Genomic DNA, 17,701 nt, shown 5'->3' on the forward strand with positions numbered 1-17,701 from the left:
TTATGTACCTATGAGCACTGTTCTGTTCCAAAACGCTGGAGTTGGTTAAACATTGTTCTCCCCCCAAACTGTTTGGGGAGGAAGAAATTCTATTAAGCTTTCCATTTTCTAAAGAGTAGTCCCCAAGGCAAACAAACATCCTTCCGAGTCCAGTAGACAAATGTTACTATTTATCTTATTGCATTCTTATGATAAACCTTTGATCATCTTTTTGAAGCAGGGGAAGAAACATGGGTCTTCAAAGAACAGTAATAAATTCATTTACAGCACTTTGTCATAAGGTCATAAGGAATAGGGGTCGAATTAGGCCATTCATCCCATCAAGTCCACTACGCCATTCAATCATGGCTGATCTATCTCTCCCTCCAAACCCCATTCTCCTGCCTTCTCCCCATAACCTGACACCTGTACTAATCAAAATTGCCATGACGCTTCATCATCTCTTAAGAAAAAAAGAGGTCTGTGATGTCATTAATCAAACTCTTTTCTGCTTAAGGACATTCAAAATAGATAGTTTCATTAACTTGGTCAATTCTAATCACTTTATAACAACTAAAGTAAATCTGTAATTTATTTGCTAATGAACTGAACAATTCCTTTTAGAACACTACATACATTGGTTTTCAGTTTTTTTAGTGACACCTGAAAATGGAGTCATAATCAAGAGTCATACAACACAGAAACAAGCCTTTCTGACAACTTGTTCATGTTGACTACGATGTCTACCTACACGAGTTCCATTTATCTGTGTTTGATCCTTATTCCTTTAAACCTTTCCTGTTCATGTACCTGTGCAAACGTCTTTTAAATGCTGTTATAGTACCTGCCTCAACCACTTCCTCTGGCAGCTCATTGCATATTCATACCACCTTCTGTGTGATAAAACTATCCCTCTGGTTCCAGTTCTTTACATTCTTTAAAATATAATCCAGTCCAGCTTTAACACCAATTGTGCATACATCAAAAAGCACATACTGGAGCTGGACATTATTGGTTAATCATCTGCACATTGATTATCGAAGCAACATCCCCATTTCAATTTAAGATCCAGGCAAACAAAAGTTTGAATAGCACAAACCTGTATTTATCCAACTTTAAAACACAGAAGAATAGCCCTGTTGTATTTACCTCACATTATTCAATGAAAAAGAAATACAGCTCGGGATTATCTTTTTATATATAAATTGGATTCATCCAGAGTTTCATTTGCTGCTTCCACAATTCTTTTTACTGCCCCAATTAAATTTTCATCATGCATTCCCCTATCACAGTCCTTAAGGGCAAATATTCCATCCAGCTCCATCCACCTTTCCTTAGTTTCTCACTTAACTTTGCAACTGCCCTCCAACCTTAATTTATCAACGAAACCCAACTTCACATCCTTTAACCACATTTAACAACAATTGATTACCAACCTTCCCTTTCAATTCCTAGTGTGAACTCTCACTTTCAACACCATCATTGTTGTGGAGTAGATAACAAAAAAAATGTATTCAATATGACAGCCTTTCAAACCACTGCCAAATAATAATAATAATAATAATACATTTTATTTATATAGCGCTTTTCATATACTCAAAGACGCTTTACAGAGATTTTGAGAACATAGGGAAATGAATAAATAGATAAATAAGTAAATAAATAAATGAACAGAGAAAGGAGACAGAAGGTGAGGTGACCTTCAGTGGTTGAAGGCAGTACTGAACAGGTGAGACTTCAGCGATGTTTTGAATGTGGTGAGTGTGGGGGAGTCTCTAACGGTTTGGGGTAGTGAGTTCCATAGGGTGGGAGCAGCGATGGAGAAAGCCCTGTCCCCCCAGGATCTGAGTTTAGTCCGGATGTGGGGGAATAGGAGATTGGCAGCGGCAGAGCGGAGGGTGCAGGTGGGAGTGTGCCTGTGGAGGAGGTCGGTCAGGTAGGATGGGGCCAGGTTATGGAGGGCTTTGTAGGTTATGAGGAGGATTTTGTACTGGATTCTCTGGGGGATGGGGAGCCAGTGGAGTTTATAAAGGACGGGGGTGATATGGTCACGGATCGAGGTGTGTGTGAGTAGACGGGCAGCGGAGTTTTGAATGTATTGAAGTTTATTGATGATTTTTGAGGGTGCGCCATAGAGGAGGCTGTTGCAGTAGTCCAGACGGGAGGTGATGAAGGCGTGGATGAGGGTTTCTGCAGCTGTGGAGGAGAGGGATGGACGGAGACGGGCAATGTTTTTGAGGTGGAAGAAGGCTGTCTTTGTGATGTGTTTGATGTGTTTGTCGAAGGAGAGGGTTTGATCAAGGATGATTCCAAGATTCCGGATGTGAGGTGAGGTGGATACTGGGAGACCATCAATGTTGAGGATGAAGTTTTGGGTGGATTTGGTGAGCATTTTTGGACCAATGATGATGATTTCAGATTTGTTGCAATTGAGTTTGAGGAAGTTTGATTGAAGCCAAGATTTTATTTCAGTAATGCAGTTTGTTAGTGTAGAGTGTGTGGTGGAGGAGATTGACTTGGTGGAGATGAGGAGCTGGATATCATCGGCGAAGCAGTGGAAGTTGAGACCATGACGGCGGATTAATTGACCAAGGGGGAACAGGTAGAGGATGAAGAGGAGGGGGCCTTGGGGGACACCTTGGGGGAGGGGAGCGGTGGGGGATTTACAGTTGATACTGTACAGTTAATACTCAACCATCTTAATGTAGAAAGGAACTACAGATGCTGGTACATATCGAAGATAGACCAAAGTGCTGGAGTATCTCAGCAGGTTAGGCAGCAACTCTGGAGAAAAAGGATGGGTGACATTTCGAATCGGGCCACTTCTGCACTCAGTCTGAAGGGACTTCAGACTCATAAGAAGTCACCCCAAACCTCAAACCCCAAACCTCACCCATCCTTTTTCTCCAGAGCCTGCACCACTGAGTTACTCCAGCACTTTGAGTCGATACTCAACTATCTTTTCCTGTTATTATTTAGTGTTCATGCCATTGGGATGTAGATTACCCAGGCAGAATAGGATGTGCTGTTCGTATTGTTTGCATTTGGCCACACCCTGATAGGCCGATGTGGTAAAGGGAAAATAAATTAAAATGGCTTGCAACTGGGAACTCTGGAAAGCCATGACAGAGAGAATACAGGTGCTCAGCAAAGTGGTTGCTAAGTCTGTGCTTGATCTCACCAATATAGAGGCGGCAATATTGAAAGCGTTTAATGCAATGGAGGAGGTGTACGTGCATCTTTACCACACCTGCAAAGGCTGTCTAGGTCCCTGGATAGAGGTGAGGGAGAGGTTTTGGGCATGGGTGCTGTACCTCCTATGATTGCAGGGGAAAGTACCTGAAGAGGTGGAGGGATGGATTGGAAGAGATGAGCACACGAGGGAATCACAAAGAGAGCAGTCCCACTGGAAAGCAGATAAGGGTCTGGATGAGGTGGATCTTTGAAACATTGTCAGCCCATTCCCCTCTGGATAGTGCCTGACTCTCTGAGTTCCTCCAGCAGCATTTTATTTTGCGCTCCTTATTAGGCCTATCTTACACATTACATCAGCTCATTACATCAAAAGCTTCAAATTTAGTATTTCTATCTTGGCATTCAAAATCACTTCAGGAACCTATCCCCCATCCCTATTTTCTCAACATTAATTTTCACAAATACAATTTTGTGTCAAGAGGGAGAAACACAAAAATATTAATATCAGATACCTGCGAAGCTTCTCCACCTGTCCCAAACTGGTTTGAACAGGGTTGCAACCCGTCAGGCTGACTTCCACCAACTGATTCCAGTCGTTGCTTTGCTGGTGTATTTGTTAGCACGAAAGACCCAGGACTTTGGTTTCGATTTAAAATCTAAAACATGGAAAGCAGGTCTGAGACGTCACAACACTTCTTCCTCCAAGCTCGTCAACTTTTTTTTTTTAAATCTATGCATCTCGATTAACAATGAGATTTTTGAATGCCTGCTTTTAGAAAATGGTCTGGTCAAAGGTGGCAATCACCCTTTATAGAATCTGTGGCTTATAATTAGCTTTCTCAAAAATGTTAAGACTGAATGCAAACATAATTCAGTGACATATCATATTTTAAGTAACATGATTGTAAAAACAAAAAGCAAACCACAATTGATTGTTTGCAGGATGCAAATGACAAAACCACCTGATCCTACATCAAGCCTAGGTTACAATTGATAACTGGTCATTTCGGTACGTTTAACAAAATCAGAATGGTAATTTCCCATTATGTTTTTATTTTAAATGTCCAATCCTTCTGTATAAAGCAATGATAAACAGTTGAATAAAAGACAGTGTTAAGTAAAAACAATGGAGGGTAAAAAATGATTTTAATGACTGCAAAATAGTAAAGCAAGGGAAAGAAGATCAAGCAAAAGACACAGACTTAAGTGTTTCCAACATCGGGAGCAGAATGTTAAATAATAAATTAGTACCTTATGAACTGTGTTGTGTTGTGATACTGCTAATTGTTGTGTCTGAACTTCATGCTGATGCTGATGCTGATGTTGATGTTGATGTTGATGTTGAATCCCATTGTTCTCTCTGTGCCAATACACTCTAATAAATCTGTTGTTCAATACTGCTGCAGTACTGGAAATGGCTCGCTTTGCCTCCTCATTGTGAGAGTACTGAATGAGAGCTGCTTCTGGATCCCCTCCAAATGCAACCTGTGGGATTAAGCAGGGAATTGAGATGATACAGAAAAAATAAAATTTCTCAAGTTCATTGCTCTTTAATAAGAGTTGTATCGATGTTTACTGCATAATTTAAACATGAAGTTTTCATGAATTATCATCTTCTACCAGTTCTCTTACCTGAATGTTGACAATAGTACCAAATTTACTGAAATGTTCATTCAGCTGGGTAATGGTGTTCATTTCCCTTGGGATCTTGCGTACCTCCAGCTTTGTGTTATCGTAAGCATGGTGAATTTTCTTCTGGAAACCTTGTTTGTTTTGATGGTTAAAATGTTGCCTGCCAAATTTTGAAAATAAATGTGTCGCATTTACAAAATAGTATCCAGAATTGAAGACCTTTACACTTGGTTAAGAATCAGCTTTGAACATTAGGATGTAGTGAAATTTAGTTGCGTCAAATTTAAATCCAATCCCAAATTTATCTTTCAAACCATCACTACTAAAATAAGCCGCTTCTAAAAACTGATATCGAAAAGCATAGAATACATATCACAATACTTCTAAATGAACCAGCAAATATCTAATTCTGCAATTTACAGAACAAATACAACAGCAATTCAAAGGTGACACCGATAAATCCAAAAGATTACCAAGCACAATGAAAAGTTGCTTCAAGTGCAAAGACCAATAGTTTAATTGAAATAACTGAACCAAGATTTCACCAATATTATGGTGTTTACATGCACAGTACTCAGGGCACAGAAGTGATTTTCCACAGCTGCGATTGAGTATCTCAAAGGCATGTTGCCAAGGGCATTGCCTCAATAGAAGACAAATGAGGAGTGGGAGGATACAGTTGCCTTAGTCCATATGTGGATCGATAGAGCAGATAAACTTGAGAAAGAGATCCATATTTAGTGAGTTTAAGCGAGGGTTGAAGTTAAAATGCAGAAGCGTGCTGTTACCTGAGCCGCACACAAATTGGGAGAACTGAAAGTGCAAGTCAAACATGTGAAGTAGGTGACCGGAGCTATAAATTTATGGAATCCTCACAACTCTGGGTTAAGTTAGCTAGTGTTCAAGGGAAAAGAAATGTGAAGATTTAAATAGGAAACTAGGATATCTGATGAAAAAGTACTATGTAAAAGATGGGTTTGTGGTTTTAGCTGTAAATGTTAATCAAATAGGATTAAATCAAATAGGAGCTCTTAAGGATAGCGGAGTCAGGGGGTATGGGGAGAAGGCAGGAACGGGGTACTGATTGAGAATGATCAGCCATGATCACATTGAATGGTGGTGTTGGCTCGAAGGGCCGAATGCCCTACTCCTGCGTCTATTGCCTATTGTCTATATATGGGAAAAAGTTACAATTAAAATTTTTATATTTAATGTATAAAACACATTAAGTAGGTGATAATGGCACACAGGAAGATTTTTAGCCTCACAGCAAAGATTTAGAACATTAAAATTTCCAGTGTACACGACACTCAGGACACTCAGAAAAGACAGACAGAGAAGGTTACAAGTCTGAAAAATAAAGGAAGAAATAATAGTGTGAGGAATAATCTTGGCCCAAAATAACAAGTAGAATCAGTACGTGTGAAGAGAAGAAACAACTTAGGAAGCATCCACCACATAAACACATAGACACAGACCTAACAAATTAAAAAAACATTTATCAAGACATTGGTTTCTACCAAGGTGACATAAAAATCGGTAAACTTCCATCTTCACATAAGCTTAACATATCGAATTGCCAAATGCAAGTTGGAGGACAAACTTATGGAATATACTTGGGCAGTTTCCCAGAGCATTACATCATGAAATTAACTCAAACGGGCTGAAAAAATTCACTTGTGTAATGAGACAGGTTTAATTAGCATTTATAGACTAATGGATTCTCCAGAAAAATGTTCTCATGGGAATTTTTAATTATGGTTTGCGAAAGAAAGTTTTGAACTTAAACATAGGCAACTGTTTAAGGATCAAATTAGCCAATTGCTAAAATTAAAAACACCACAGAAAACATGACCCATCGAAGAGTTTACAGAGATTATGGTGAGCATTAGATTAAATGTGAGGATAACAATGTTGTAACACTGGAAAATTTTGAAACCTGCAATTGATGATCAAGAAATCAAAGCAGAATAAGATGGAAATGAGAGCAAACTACCAAGAAATATTAAAGATTCTAAGACATTCTTCCTTCACTGCAGCAAGTGTTGGAGTTTGGATAATATTTTAGCAAGTTGAGGCATTGTTAAGTCACGAGATCAAGCTATGCAAGTAGCTGAGCCAAAATATTGATCCTTGTGACACCTCTTCCCTATCAACCATCTTTCAGGGCAGCACAGTGGTAGAGTTGCTGCCTTACAGCTCCAGCATCAGGTTTGATCCTGACTATGGATGCTGTCTCTACGGAGCTTGTACTTTCTCCCTGTGACCGTGTGGGTTTTCCTCCGGTGCTCCGGTTTCCTCCCACATTCCAAAGACATGCAGACTTGTAAGTTAATTGGCTTCTATAAAATTAGGATAGAACTAGTGTATGGGTGATCGCTGCTCGGTGCGGACTTGGTGGGTCAAAGGGCTTAATTCCATACTGTATCTCTAAACCAAACTAAATATTGAAAAATTGTACCTAGGTGCAATCTATATTAATGAAATACATAAAAATATGAATTTGATGATGATGCAAAGCTGGAGAGAAGAATGCAAGAAATCTGCAATGGGGTGTGGAGTGATGAAGTGAATAGGATGGTAGCAGGAGAAAAAAAAATGGTACACCACTTCAGCAAGAATAGGAAAAAAACGTTTTTTTTTAAGTAAAAACAGGTATTTAGTGGGATTTTGGCAATAAGGTAACTTGCAGGTTCCACAAGCATTTCAGAACATGTACAAAAGTAAGAAAACTTTGCAACATTTAGTCAGAGTGATACAAACAGTAATAGGTCCTTCTGCTCACCACGTCCATGCCAATCAATAATTGTACAAGAGTACGTTGAAACAACACCTGGGCTACAACATGCAATTCTATCTCTATAAACACTAGACTGCCTGCTTGCAAAGTGGAGAAATAGGAGGTGTTGCCATATCAAGTTTGCATGAGTTTAAGTGGCCTGCACACTTCCCATAGTTTAGATAAGTAAAAATATTGGGATTCACAGAATAGATGCACAGAGATCTCTGTTCAGAGAAATCAGAATTCTAGAACATTCAGATAAATGGTTGCTTATTTTGGACTGAAACAAGGAGAAATGTCTTTATGAAGAGAGTCGCAGATACATTTTGGAAACTCTCTACCCTGGAGACCAGTGCATTGAGTTCAAAAGTTGATGGTAGATCTTTGAGCAGGACGAGTTAAGGAGATGAACAAGGGGTGGAAAGTAGATTTTGGCTATGGGATTCCAAATAGCAAGGGTGCTGGGGTTATTCTCATTTCTCCATAATCACCTTGTCTCAACATAAAAATGGTTAACAAATTAATGTAAAAAGTATAAAAGGATGTGTTTAATTAAAAACAAATTTTGTGATCTAGACTGGGAAGATACAATACTTCTCTCCACTAAGTGCATAAAATTCATATTTGACTTTCAATAAGCAAATGTCCATTTAAATACAAGAACATTTTTTCTCCAAAACAGCTAAGGAACTACTCTAGACCCCTCTGCAAAACAAAAATATGAACCAAAAAAAGGGCATAATAATGCAACCTTACTTTTCCATCCAAAGTTTTTTCATTGGTGGCCCATCCAAGGCCACCACAGTTCTCTTTCTGGATTCTGGTTCAATGACCACACGTGAAGCGTTGTTGCTGGCAGTTGCAGCTATGCAGATCTCCGCTTGATTAAGTTTTATAGGTACTAAAAATGTCAAAAATAGGAGAAATTTAATATCTCTATTAATTTACAAAGTGAAGTCACTAATGTTTTATCCCAAACACTGCATTTGTAAGACCCTCGAGAGACTGTGGCATTCATTGTCTCAGCCTCTCTGCACCCAATGGTGATCGGACCATCGACGCGAGTCTTTCCTCACAGATCCTTTGCGAGTAAGTGCAACTACCACCAAGCTTTACCACGGCCCTTAACATAGATGTTGGCAGCATTCCTTTATGGTCAACCCTCTGCACTAGAAGACAAACAGGTTTTGGGCAGAACAAAGTGCCACTTTCACATAATTGATTATCTTCCAGCAGCAGTTGATGGTACTCGGTTTACACCCCTGGGAATAGCCCATGAGCTACACATTTTTGCCTAGAATCAGTTAGAGGAACAAATCTCAACAAAGACCACTGTATCCCTTTCTGGACTTTCTTGAAAAACACGCAATCCGTAAGGTGGTGGACGACTATCTTGTCCACACTGCAGTGGCCTCGAGTGAGCATGTGGAGAGGGTTTGACATTGTGCAGATTTGTTTCTCAACAGAATTTTTTCAATAAGGAATTGATGTACAACACAATACCAGTCCCATCCCTTTATATCTTATCTCCATCGTATGATGTTCTTGGGCAGATTACTGCAATTTATTTCACACCAAATTCATGCAAACAGTCTTTAAGAACAAAATGCCCAATGAATAATTAACACTGAAATCTGTATGGAATGATTTATCCTGAATAAATTAAAAATTATTTCCCTTTAAGGTCGAAAACAAATCCTCTCAAGTTAAAGAAAACACAAGTATTTTTGTTCTTTGAAATTGGGCATTCAGTATGCCTCTGTCAAAAACAAACATTAGCTCAGGCAATAAAGTTTCAAAAGTAAGCACCAATCAGAAACAAATACACCATTTTCATTTAATGTGTTCTAGTAAATTGTTGAGCAGGGGAAAAATTCCCTCACCCTCTTGTAAGGTGTACACGCCCATAAAAATATAATAACCAAATGTAATTTTAAATTCAATGACAGATCACTAAAAGATATAACCCAATGATTCAAGTTTAACTCTGCTGGATTTTGTGATTTGTAATTTCCTTCAGTGCACAATATTGAATTATATAATTATTAGAAACCAAACATATTGCGACATATTGTTGTAAAGCTAAATTTAATAATACAATTTTAAATTCCAGTTTAATTAGTTGTTTATTGAAGTAGTTGTACAAACAAGGAGATGAACATACCGGACTTTCTTTATTTCGCATACACATTGTAGCTGGCTGCTCAGGTCCAGGCCTGTACCCAGATTTGGTGAGAACTGTATGCTCTCCCTCCCTGTGTCTGGCCACTCCCAATCCCTTATGCCCATATATATATACAATAGACAATAGGTGCAGGAGTAGGTCATTCGGCCCTTCGAGCCAGCACCACCATTCACCGTGATCATGGCTGATCATCCACAATCAGTACCCCGTTCCTGCCTTCTCCCCATATCCCTTGACTCCGCTATCATTAAGAGCTCCATCTAACTCTCTTGAAAGCATCCAGGGAATTGGCCTCCACTGCCTTCTGAGGCAGAGAGTTCCACAGCTTCACAACTCTAAGTGAAAAAGTTTTTCCTCATCTCCATTCTAAATGGCCTACCCCTTATTCTTAAACTGTGGCCCCTGGTTCAGGACTCCCCCCCCCCCCCCCCCCCAGTGCATCCAATGACCGCCCCCAAGTGTCCAAAATGATACGGCAAGATATATCTAGACAAAATAATATAATATGTTATAATAATATAACAGTAGCTAGCTTAAAGATAAATGGCTCCTACAAAAATAGGTAACATTCTTAAAGTTTGTAGCAGGCAAACTTTTACCTCGTTGAGGACTATCCATGGTGCTGGATGTTAATCCAATCAAATTAGGACGCTCCGTCTGAACTCGTGGGATGTAGTGTCGATAGGGAGGTCTTGCACCACCGGTAATACTGGGAGCCTCAGGATTATAACCATCAGGCTCATAATTATCTGAAACAGAAGCACTTCATTATTCTTTAACAAATGCATAGTGCACTGAAGTAAGGAATTTAGCAAAACTGTACCAGGCTGTTACAAAAACAATTTTTTTTAAAACTTGGACAAATTAAAATACAAATTGTATTGTTTGACATGCTTGCTGTGAGAATGAAAATTATAATGACCGACCATTAACTCAGCAATTTCTAATTTAAGAATTCTACTGAAGTTCTAAAAATAGTAGCTTGAATATTGCAAGTGAAAAGAATTACGATGAACTCTAAAGAAATCCAATAGATTTAGTTGAGCATTAACCTTTCCAGGTCAGGTAGAATGCTTAGTTTTTCTCTTTTATGCATTAAAATAATATAGCTAATAAATTCCAATGTGCCCAATGTGTCTGTTTACTGAACTATTGCAGAACTAGTGAAGATCCTTTCTCAGACACAAAGTGCATACCAGGAATTCGACACAACAATTAAGTAGCAACAGCAGCAGCAACATGGTTCCAAGTCATGATGGGACGGAAACTTGCAGTTAGTTGATCTTTGAATCTTGATCTTTGAACTTGTTGATTGCAAAAATTGCCCATCAGGCTGGTGCTACTTAAGAAACTGTGCAAAGATGCTGCAATTGGTACAAATTGAGCCACAGTGAGCTAGAGTCAGAGGCAGGGTTGTTTAGTGAAGAATTTTGCAATGTTGTACTGGCTCTTAGGAATACAATTTAAACTTAATCACTGTTTGAGTGAGGATTGTGCCAAGTGTTCAAAAATACCATTGGAGATGCCCTAATCCAGGGAGATGGAGAGAATTTAATCACTTTCCTAACATAACAAGTGACAGAAAGATTTTGGGAAGTCAGAAAGCAACTCATTCATTATCGGGTACCCAATCTTCAACCGCTCCCTGTCACAACAGTACAAGTGCAGCAAATCAAGTTGTCTTGCTCACCAAATGCACTCACTAAGGAACTTCGATGGTGCAGGCCTCATTAAAGGTAACGTCAAGAGCAAATTTGAGCCCCTTTTATTGTAAATAGTAATTAGTAAATAGTATTACAACTTTACATGGAGTTTTTTCATCCTGTGTCTGAATGTTAACCAAATCTTACTGCATTAGCAATGGACTTTTTCCAATTTCTATTGGACAATCAACAACAAATATTGCCATTTAAAACATGCCGAGGTTGGATCTAGATTACAGCCTACATGCTATGGCTGAGACCTCCAAAACTACAACCATCTTCACTTATGCCAGGTATGACTTCAGTTGATGGAGCCAATTTCAAATTTACTATGACTTTTTGATGTTCCATTCAGTTAAATCTTGGTTTGATCAAGAACAGTCACTGTCTTGTCAGTTATTTTAGTTTGGATCAGCATATAAAGTCTGGAATTAAGTGGTCCTGGTGAAACCCAAACATTAATAAGAATCACATTGACAACAGTGCAGATTACACCTTCCATCAGTTTGGTAATGGATTGAATGTAGATTAATGAACAATAAATGTGTAGATCATGTGTGGCTAAGTTCTGTATTGTTGGCAGATGCAGTAGTAGAACAACTGTGGAACCTATAAGGATAAGATGGAAATCTATGATGGCAATGGAATAAAGAGATCTCACAAATAGCAAAGATTTTTTTTAAAAAGATCAGTTAAACAAAACTATTAGGGCTTAAAGGAGCTGCAAAGATCATTTAAAATATTATTTTTGCACAATGTGATACTGGGTGAAAACATAATTTCTCAGGGGCTAGAATATTGCCAATAAATATTAGCAGAATTCCTATCTTGTACATGATTAAAAACTTAGGACACTTCTGCCAGAGAAAGACTCAGTATTCACATTTTTTGTTACAGCAGATGTTGTCCATAAATATTTAAAGTTCATACTAATCCATAATTTTGTTCAGATTCCATAATAACTAATTTGAAATTAAATTCTACCTTTTATGCACCAGAATTTCTCCAGAAAAGAACTGAACTGTTTAGCCTTGGCCATTAAAATTATTTTAAAAAACAGGGTAGTTTAGATATTTAAATGCTTCCAGATGGAAGAGACATGGATGAAGGAGTGCCAGTGGACTTTCAGAAAGCCTTTGATAAGGTTCCACAGGGGATATTGGTGAGCAAAATTAGAGCACATGGTATTGGGGATAGGGTATTGACATGGATAGAGAATTGGTTGGCAGACAGGAAGCAAAGAGTAGGAAATAAACGGTTCCTTTTCAGAACGGCAGGCAGTAGCGAGTGGAGTGCCGTAAGGCTCGGTGCTGGGGCCGCAACTATTTACAATATATATATATAAATGATTTGGATGAGGGAATTAGAAGTAACATGAGCAAGTTTACAGATAACACAAAGCTGGGTGGCAGTGTGAACTGTGAAGAGGATGTTAGGAAGTTGCAGGGTGACTTGGACAGGTTGAGTGAGTGGGCAGATGCAGTATAATAATGTAGATAAATGTGAGGTTATCCACTTTGGCAGCAAAAATAAGGAGGCAGATTATTATCTCAATGGTGTCCGATTAGGTAAAGGGGAAGTGCAACAAGACCCGGGTGTCCTTGTACACTAGTCACTGAAAGTAAGCATGCAGGTACAGCAGGCAGTGAAGAAAGTTAATGGCATGTTGACCTTCATAACAAGAGGATGTGAGTATAGGAGCAAAAAGGTCCTTCTGCAGTTGTATAGGGCCCTGGTGAGACCATATCTGGAGTACCGTGTACAGTTTTGGTCTCCTAATTTGATGAAGGACGTCCTTGCTATTGAGGCAGTGCAGCGTAAGTTCATAAGGTTAATTCCTGGGATGGCAGGACTGTCATATGAGGAAAGATTGGAAAGACTGGGCTTGTATTCACTGGAGTTTAGAAGGATGAGAGGGGATCTTACAGCAATGTATAAAATTATAAAAGGACTGGACAAGCTAGATGCAGAAAAAATGTTCCTAATGTTTGGGGAGTCCAGAACCAGGGGCCACAGTCTAAGAATAAAGGGGAGGCCCTTTAAAACAGAGGTGAGAAGAAACTTTTTCACCCAGAGAGTTGTGGAATTCTCTGCCACAGAAGGCAATGGTGGTCAATTCACTGGATGAATTTAAAATAGAGTTAGATAGAGCCCAAGAGGCTAGTGGAATCAAGGGATATGGGGAGAATGCAGGCACGGGTTACTGATTGTGAATGATCAGCCATGATCACAATGAATGGCAGTGCTGGCTTGAAGGGCCAAATGGCCTCCTCCTGCACCTATTTTCTAAGTTTCTATGTATGCCAGAAGTTGCTGGCAGTTTTACAAAGTAATGACGGAAAGCACCAACAGATTCACCATCATTACAGACACAAAAAACGGGCAAAGAAATAAATCCAAAACAAAATCTAATTAAATTCACTGTCACCGGCACCTTATTGCCAAAGTCCAGCATAATGGTAGTGGTGAGTTGCAGATTGGAAAGGAGCACAGAAAGGTTGTTGGGTGTTTTTTTGTCTTAACACTTTGCATTCTTTCTCCATCTTTATTGCCCCTAAACTGAGAAAGCTATTCAGAGTTAATCTCAGTGTAACAGGTCAAATCAATGAACAAAAACAAAAAAAACTTTTAAGAGTTCACCAAAATCCTAACACATTGAATCCAATTTGATTTAACTGCAATCCAACATCGACTTCCTTCACAAGTGCACAGTAACTAAAACAATTTACCATTGTTTCCTGTACCAAATTTTCCACACCCATGAACGCTGCCACCCATAAAACCACATGTGCTTAGATACCATCAAGCTCCTCTCAAATTCAAATATCACACTGATTTATAAATACATTGTTTTCTTTTCCCACTATCAATATATTATAGATACTAGAAGTCCAGCTTAACAATGGTCGGAAAACTTCTGTAACATGCGATTACACCTTCAAATGGCCTGCTCGTGCCTTTTGAAACGAAGGATTTTGAGATAGGCTTTCAATGCCTGATCACTCAAAAGGAAATAATTCTTGAGGTAGAGGTTGTTCGATAATGCTTCTGAGGCTCTTGGGATATTGCTTCAAAGACACTAGATAAATAGTTGCAGCTTTTCAACATTTTGATATAACTAAATCAGCTATAAAATAGAGTTTGACATTTACTGCCTCACCCCCCCCCCCCCCTCCCCCACCACCAAAGGATCTGCGTATTGATGTTTGCATGGTGTCTGCATTCACTTTAGAGAATAACAGGCTATATGCCTATTTTCAGGTACAACTAAAAGAATAAACTCTGCAGCCATTAATTGTATAATGGTCACCGACTAGTTCAGTTAAGTAGCAGCGTGCAGACAATGCATGCATTTGAGCATGCTTAAAAGCCAGGCTCCAACCCATCGCTGACTGTCACTGAAACAAGATAGGCGTTGCCCTCGATCCTTATGACTAAAGCCCTCTACAAACCTGTCGCCCTGCTTCCCTCCAACAATAAATGTTCATGTTGAGACCCTGGAAAGCATAGAGCACGTCCTAGATCTTGGGTGTCACCTGTCAGTGAAGGCAGAAAATGATGATGAAATTCTCCATTATGTTCAACGAGCCAGAACAGCCTTTGGTTGATTGAGGAAGAATGTATTTGAAGTTCAAGACTTCAAGCCTGCTACAAAATGTATGGTTTACTGGTCAGTAGTGATCCCAGGCCTCCCATTTGCTCTGTGACTTGAACTACATAGAAAGCAGGCCAATGTCAGTAGCATCTCCCAGGTTAACATCCCCAGTGCTGGGGCCCTACATTGTTATTGCTGCACTTTAAATGCACACTATATTGTTATTGATGCAATATACTGCACTACATTGTATGTTTGTTTTTATATATTGAACTTTTTCTAGATTATTATGGCCTCCACTGAGTACTTTGTTTGCATATCTAAATATGTTGCTGCAAGTAAGAATTTCATTGTCCCTTTAGGGGGCATATGACAATAAAACACTCTTAACTCTCACTTGACTCAAACAGTTCTGTGGTCAAGCTGCATTATTCACATGCCTGAAACCAGACTCCAAAAAATATATAGTCCTATCACACAGAGATTTTCCAGGTACTAAATAATTCAGTATATTCTCAAGGCCTCCTTGGACCAAATGCAATATTCCTACTGATTCTTGGGAACTCCTCGCCCATGACTGTTCAAAGTGGAGAAAGAACATTCAAGCTAGCACAATAAAACTCTTAACCAGCAAACTCAGGACTTTTATCTGGACTGTTGGGTGTCTTTTCTTTTAATACTCTAACATAGTCAATTCTTTTTTTAATACATTACACAGCAGCAAAAGTTCCCAGGAAGCACTGGAAGCAGTGAGTCAGAGACCAAAATATCAGGATAATTGAATGGCAGATAATTGACGTTTTGCACAAAGAAGGACCTCAAGAGAGCAAAGAGTACAAGCAAGTCCTGTGTTAATTGCAGGAGTGCATATCTGAAGTACAGCTTAATTGAAATATCCTGATTATGGTATTGTCATGCAGAAAATTCAACTTATGATTCATTTAACTTACCTACACACAACCAAAGTATCAACAGCCCACAATCAAAACAAACCCAACAAAGAATTTAAAACTTCAGTAATAAAGGACAAGCATGCAACATTAAACACTGCTAGAAATTTGAAATATAAAGCAAAAATATCTGGAGATAGTCAAAGACCTGGCAGCACCGATGGGAAGAGCAGCACAAGAAATCTTCCTTCAGCTTGAAAAATGATTAACCTGATACATTAACTCTGCCCACAGGAGTTGGCTGACCTCTAATTTCTAGCACTTTGTTTTTTTATGGAAGCGTATCATTATGATAAAATACAATGTAAGCAGTAAAGGAGGGCTTTTATCCAGCAAGAAAGTTGCATAACTCTAAACACCAACATTGCTGGTTATAAGCACCATTTGAAATAATAATTACTATCATCCTGGAGTTTACAAGTGCAAGGCACTTACATTCTGAAGTTGCATATGGTGGATACTGTGGTAAAGGTGGGGGCCGTAATCCGGGAGGTGGCAAAGAGGGTACTGTAGTGGTCCCAGAGACTTCAATGCCATCCATACTGCTTTTTGAGATGGAACGTGGTCCTATAAAGATAACACAGAACATAATTTACTTTGGAGATACAGCAAGGAAACAGACCCATCGGTCCACTGAGTCCACACCGACCATTGATCACTCCTTCGCACTCATTCTATATTATTCCACTTTCTTATCCACTCCCAACATAGTCAGGAATTTTAGAGGCCAATTAACCTACAACCCCACACGTCTTTGGGTTGAGCAGGAAACCGGAACACCCAGAGGAAACCCAATCTATCACATGGAGAATGAGCACACTCCACACAGGCGACACCTGTGGTCAGGGTTGAGCCTGGGTCTCTGGGCACTGTGAGGCTGCAGCTCAACCACAAATCATGGCTTTCAAATCATAAATATGGAAATGGATAATACAAATCAGAAACATACATCAACTTACATCGTGCTCTATTTAAATTATTTTCAACTTCACCACTTTAATCCCATTCACACCCATACCTTACAGCTAGGTTGCTAGAGCTTCATGTGTAAGTGTAAGAATGGAGTGGCTTTATATACAAGGCAAAAGAACAAAATTATATGATGTACATTCACTATATGAAACTCAAAAGTTAATCTTTTTCGAATTATAGTTTAAATTGTTTTTCTCTCAAACTCCATCAGACATTCTTTGAAAAGATCAGCTTACAAGAAATTGGACCAGAATTAAGCCATTTTTTCTTTCACTTCTGCTCTGTCATTCATCAAGATCATGGGCGATTTGACACCAAATCTTTTCACTCACTATCCAGAAACGAAGGTTTGTTTACACGTAGTAGATCAGCTGGCGACAATTCTATGCCCCGCGATCTATGACCTGTGCTTGCTCAGTCGGAATACCGAACTCGCTTATTGAGCGTTGGTCTACCTCACGAAGTGGAGATGCAAACCACTATACTAACAAGAAGCTGAGAACAGAAGCAGTTATGAACCCTTCCAAACTGAGCACATCTACTGATATTTCTTGTGCACAAGACTACTACTTAGTATAATAGAGGGGGCTACCACCATCTACCTGTAACTATACACTAAATGCTGCAATAATTCAGCGAGTCAGGCAGCATCTCTGGCGAAAAGGAATAAGTGATGTTTTGGATCGGAACCCTTCTTCGGACTCCATC

At 39.2% G+C, this 17,701-nt stretch overlaps 1 protein-coding gene across 5 annotated transcripts in view; it reads right to left on the bottom strand.

The window, feature by feature from the left end:
* rbm27 (RNA binding motif protein 27) overlaps positions 1–17,701 on the bottom strand; it is a 98,369-nt gene that overhangs the window by 41,828 nt on the left and 38,840 nt on the right. For all 5 annotated transcript variants that reach the window (XM_078411750.1, XM_078411747.1, XM_078411748.1 and 2 more), the window contains exons 8-13: positions 16,457–16,588; positions 10,373–10,522; positions 8,345–8,489; positions 4,807–4,966; positions 4,426–4,659; positions 3,687–3,830 (exon numbers count right to left, since the gene is read on the bottom strand). In XM_078411750.1, coding sequence (XP_078267876.1) covers positions 3,687–3,830; positions 4,426–4,659; positions 4,807–4,966; positions 8,345–8,489; positions 10,373–10,522; positions 16,457–16,588 — 965 coding nt within the window. The remainder of the gene's footprint in view (positions 1–3,686; positions 3,831–4,425; positions 4,660–4,806; positions 4,967–8,344; positions 8,490–10,372; positions 10,523–16,456; positions 16,589–17,701) is intronic.

Source organism: Rhinoraja longicauda, chromosome 14 (genome assembly GCF_053455715.1).
Source record: "Rhinoraja longicauda isolate Sanriku21f chromosome 14, sRhiLon1.1, whole genome shotgun sequence".
Classification (NCBI taxonomy): Eukaryota; Metazoa; Chordata; class Chondrichthyes; order Rajiformes; family Arhynchobatidae; genus Rhinoraja; species Rhinoraja longicauda.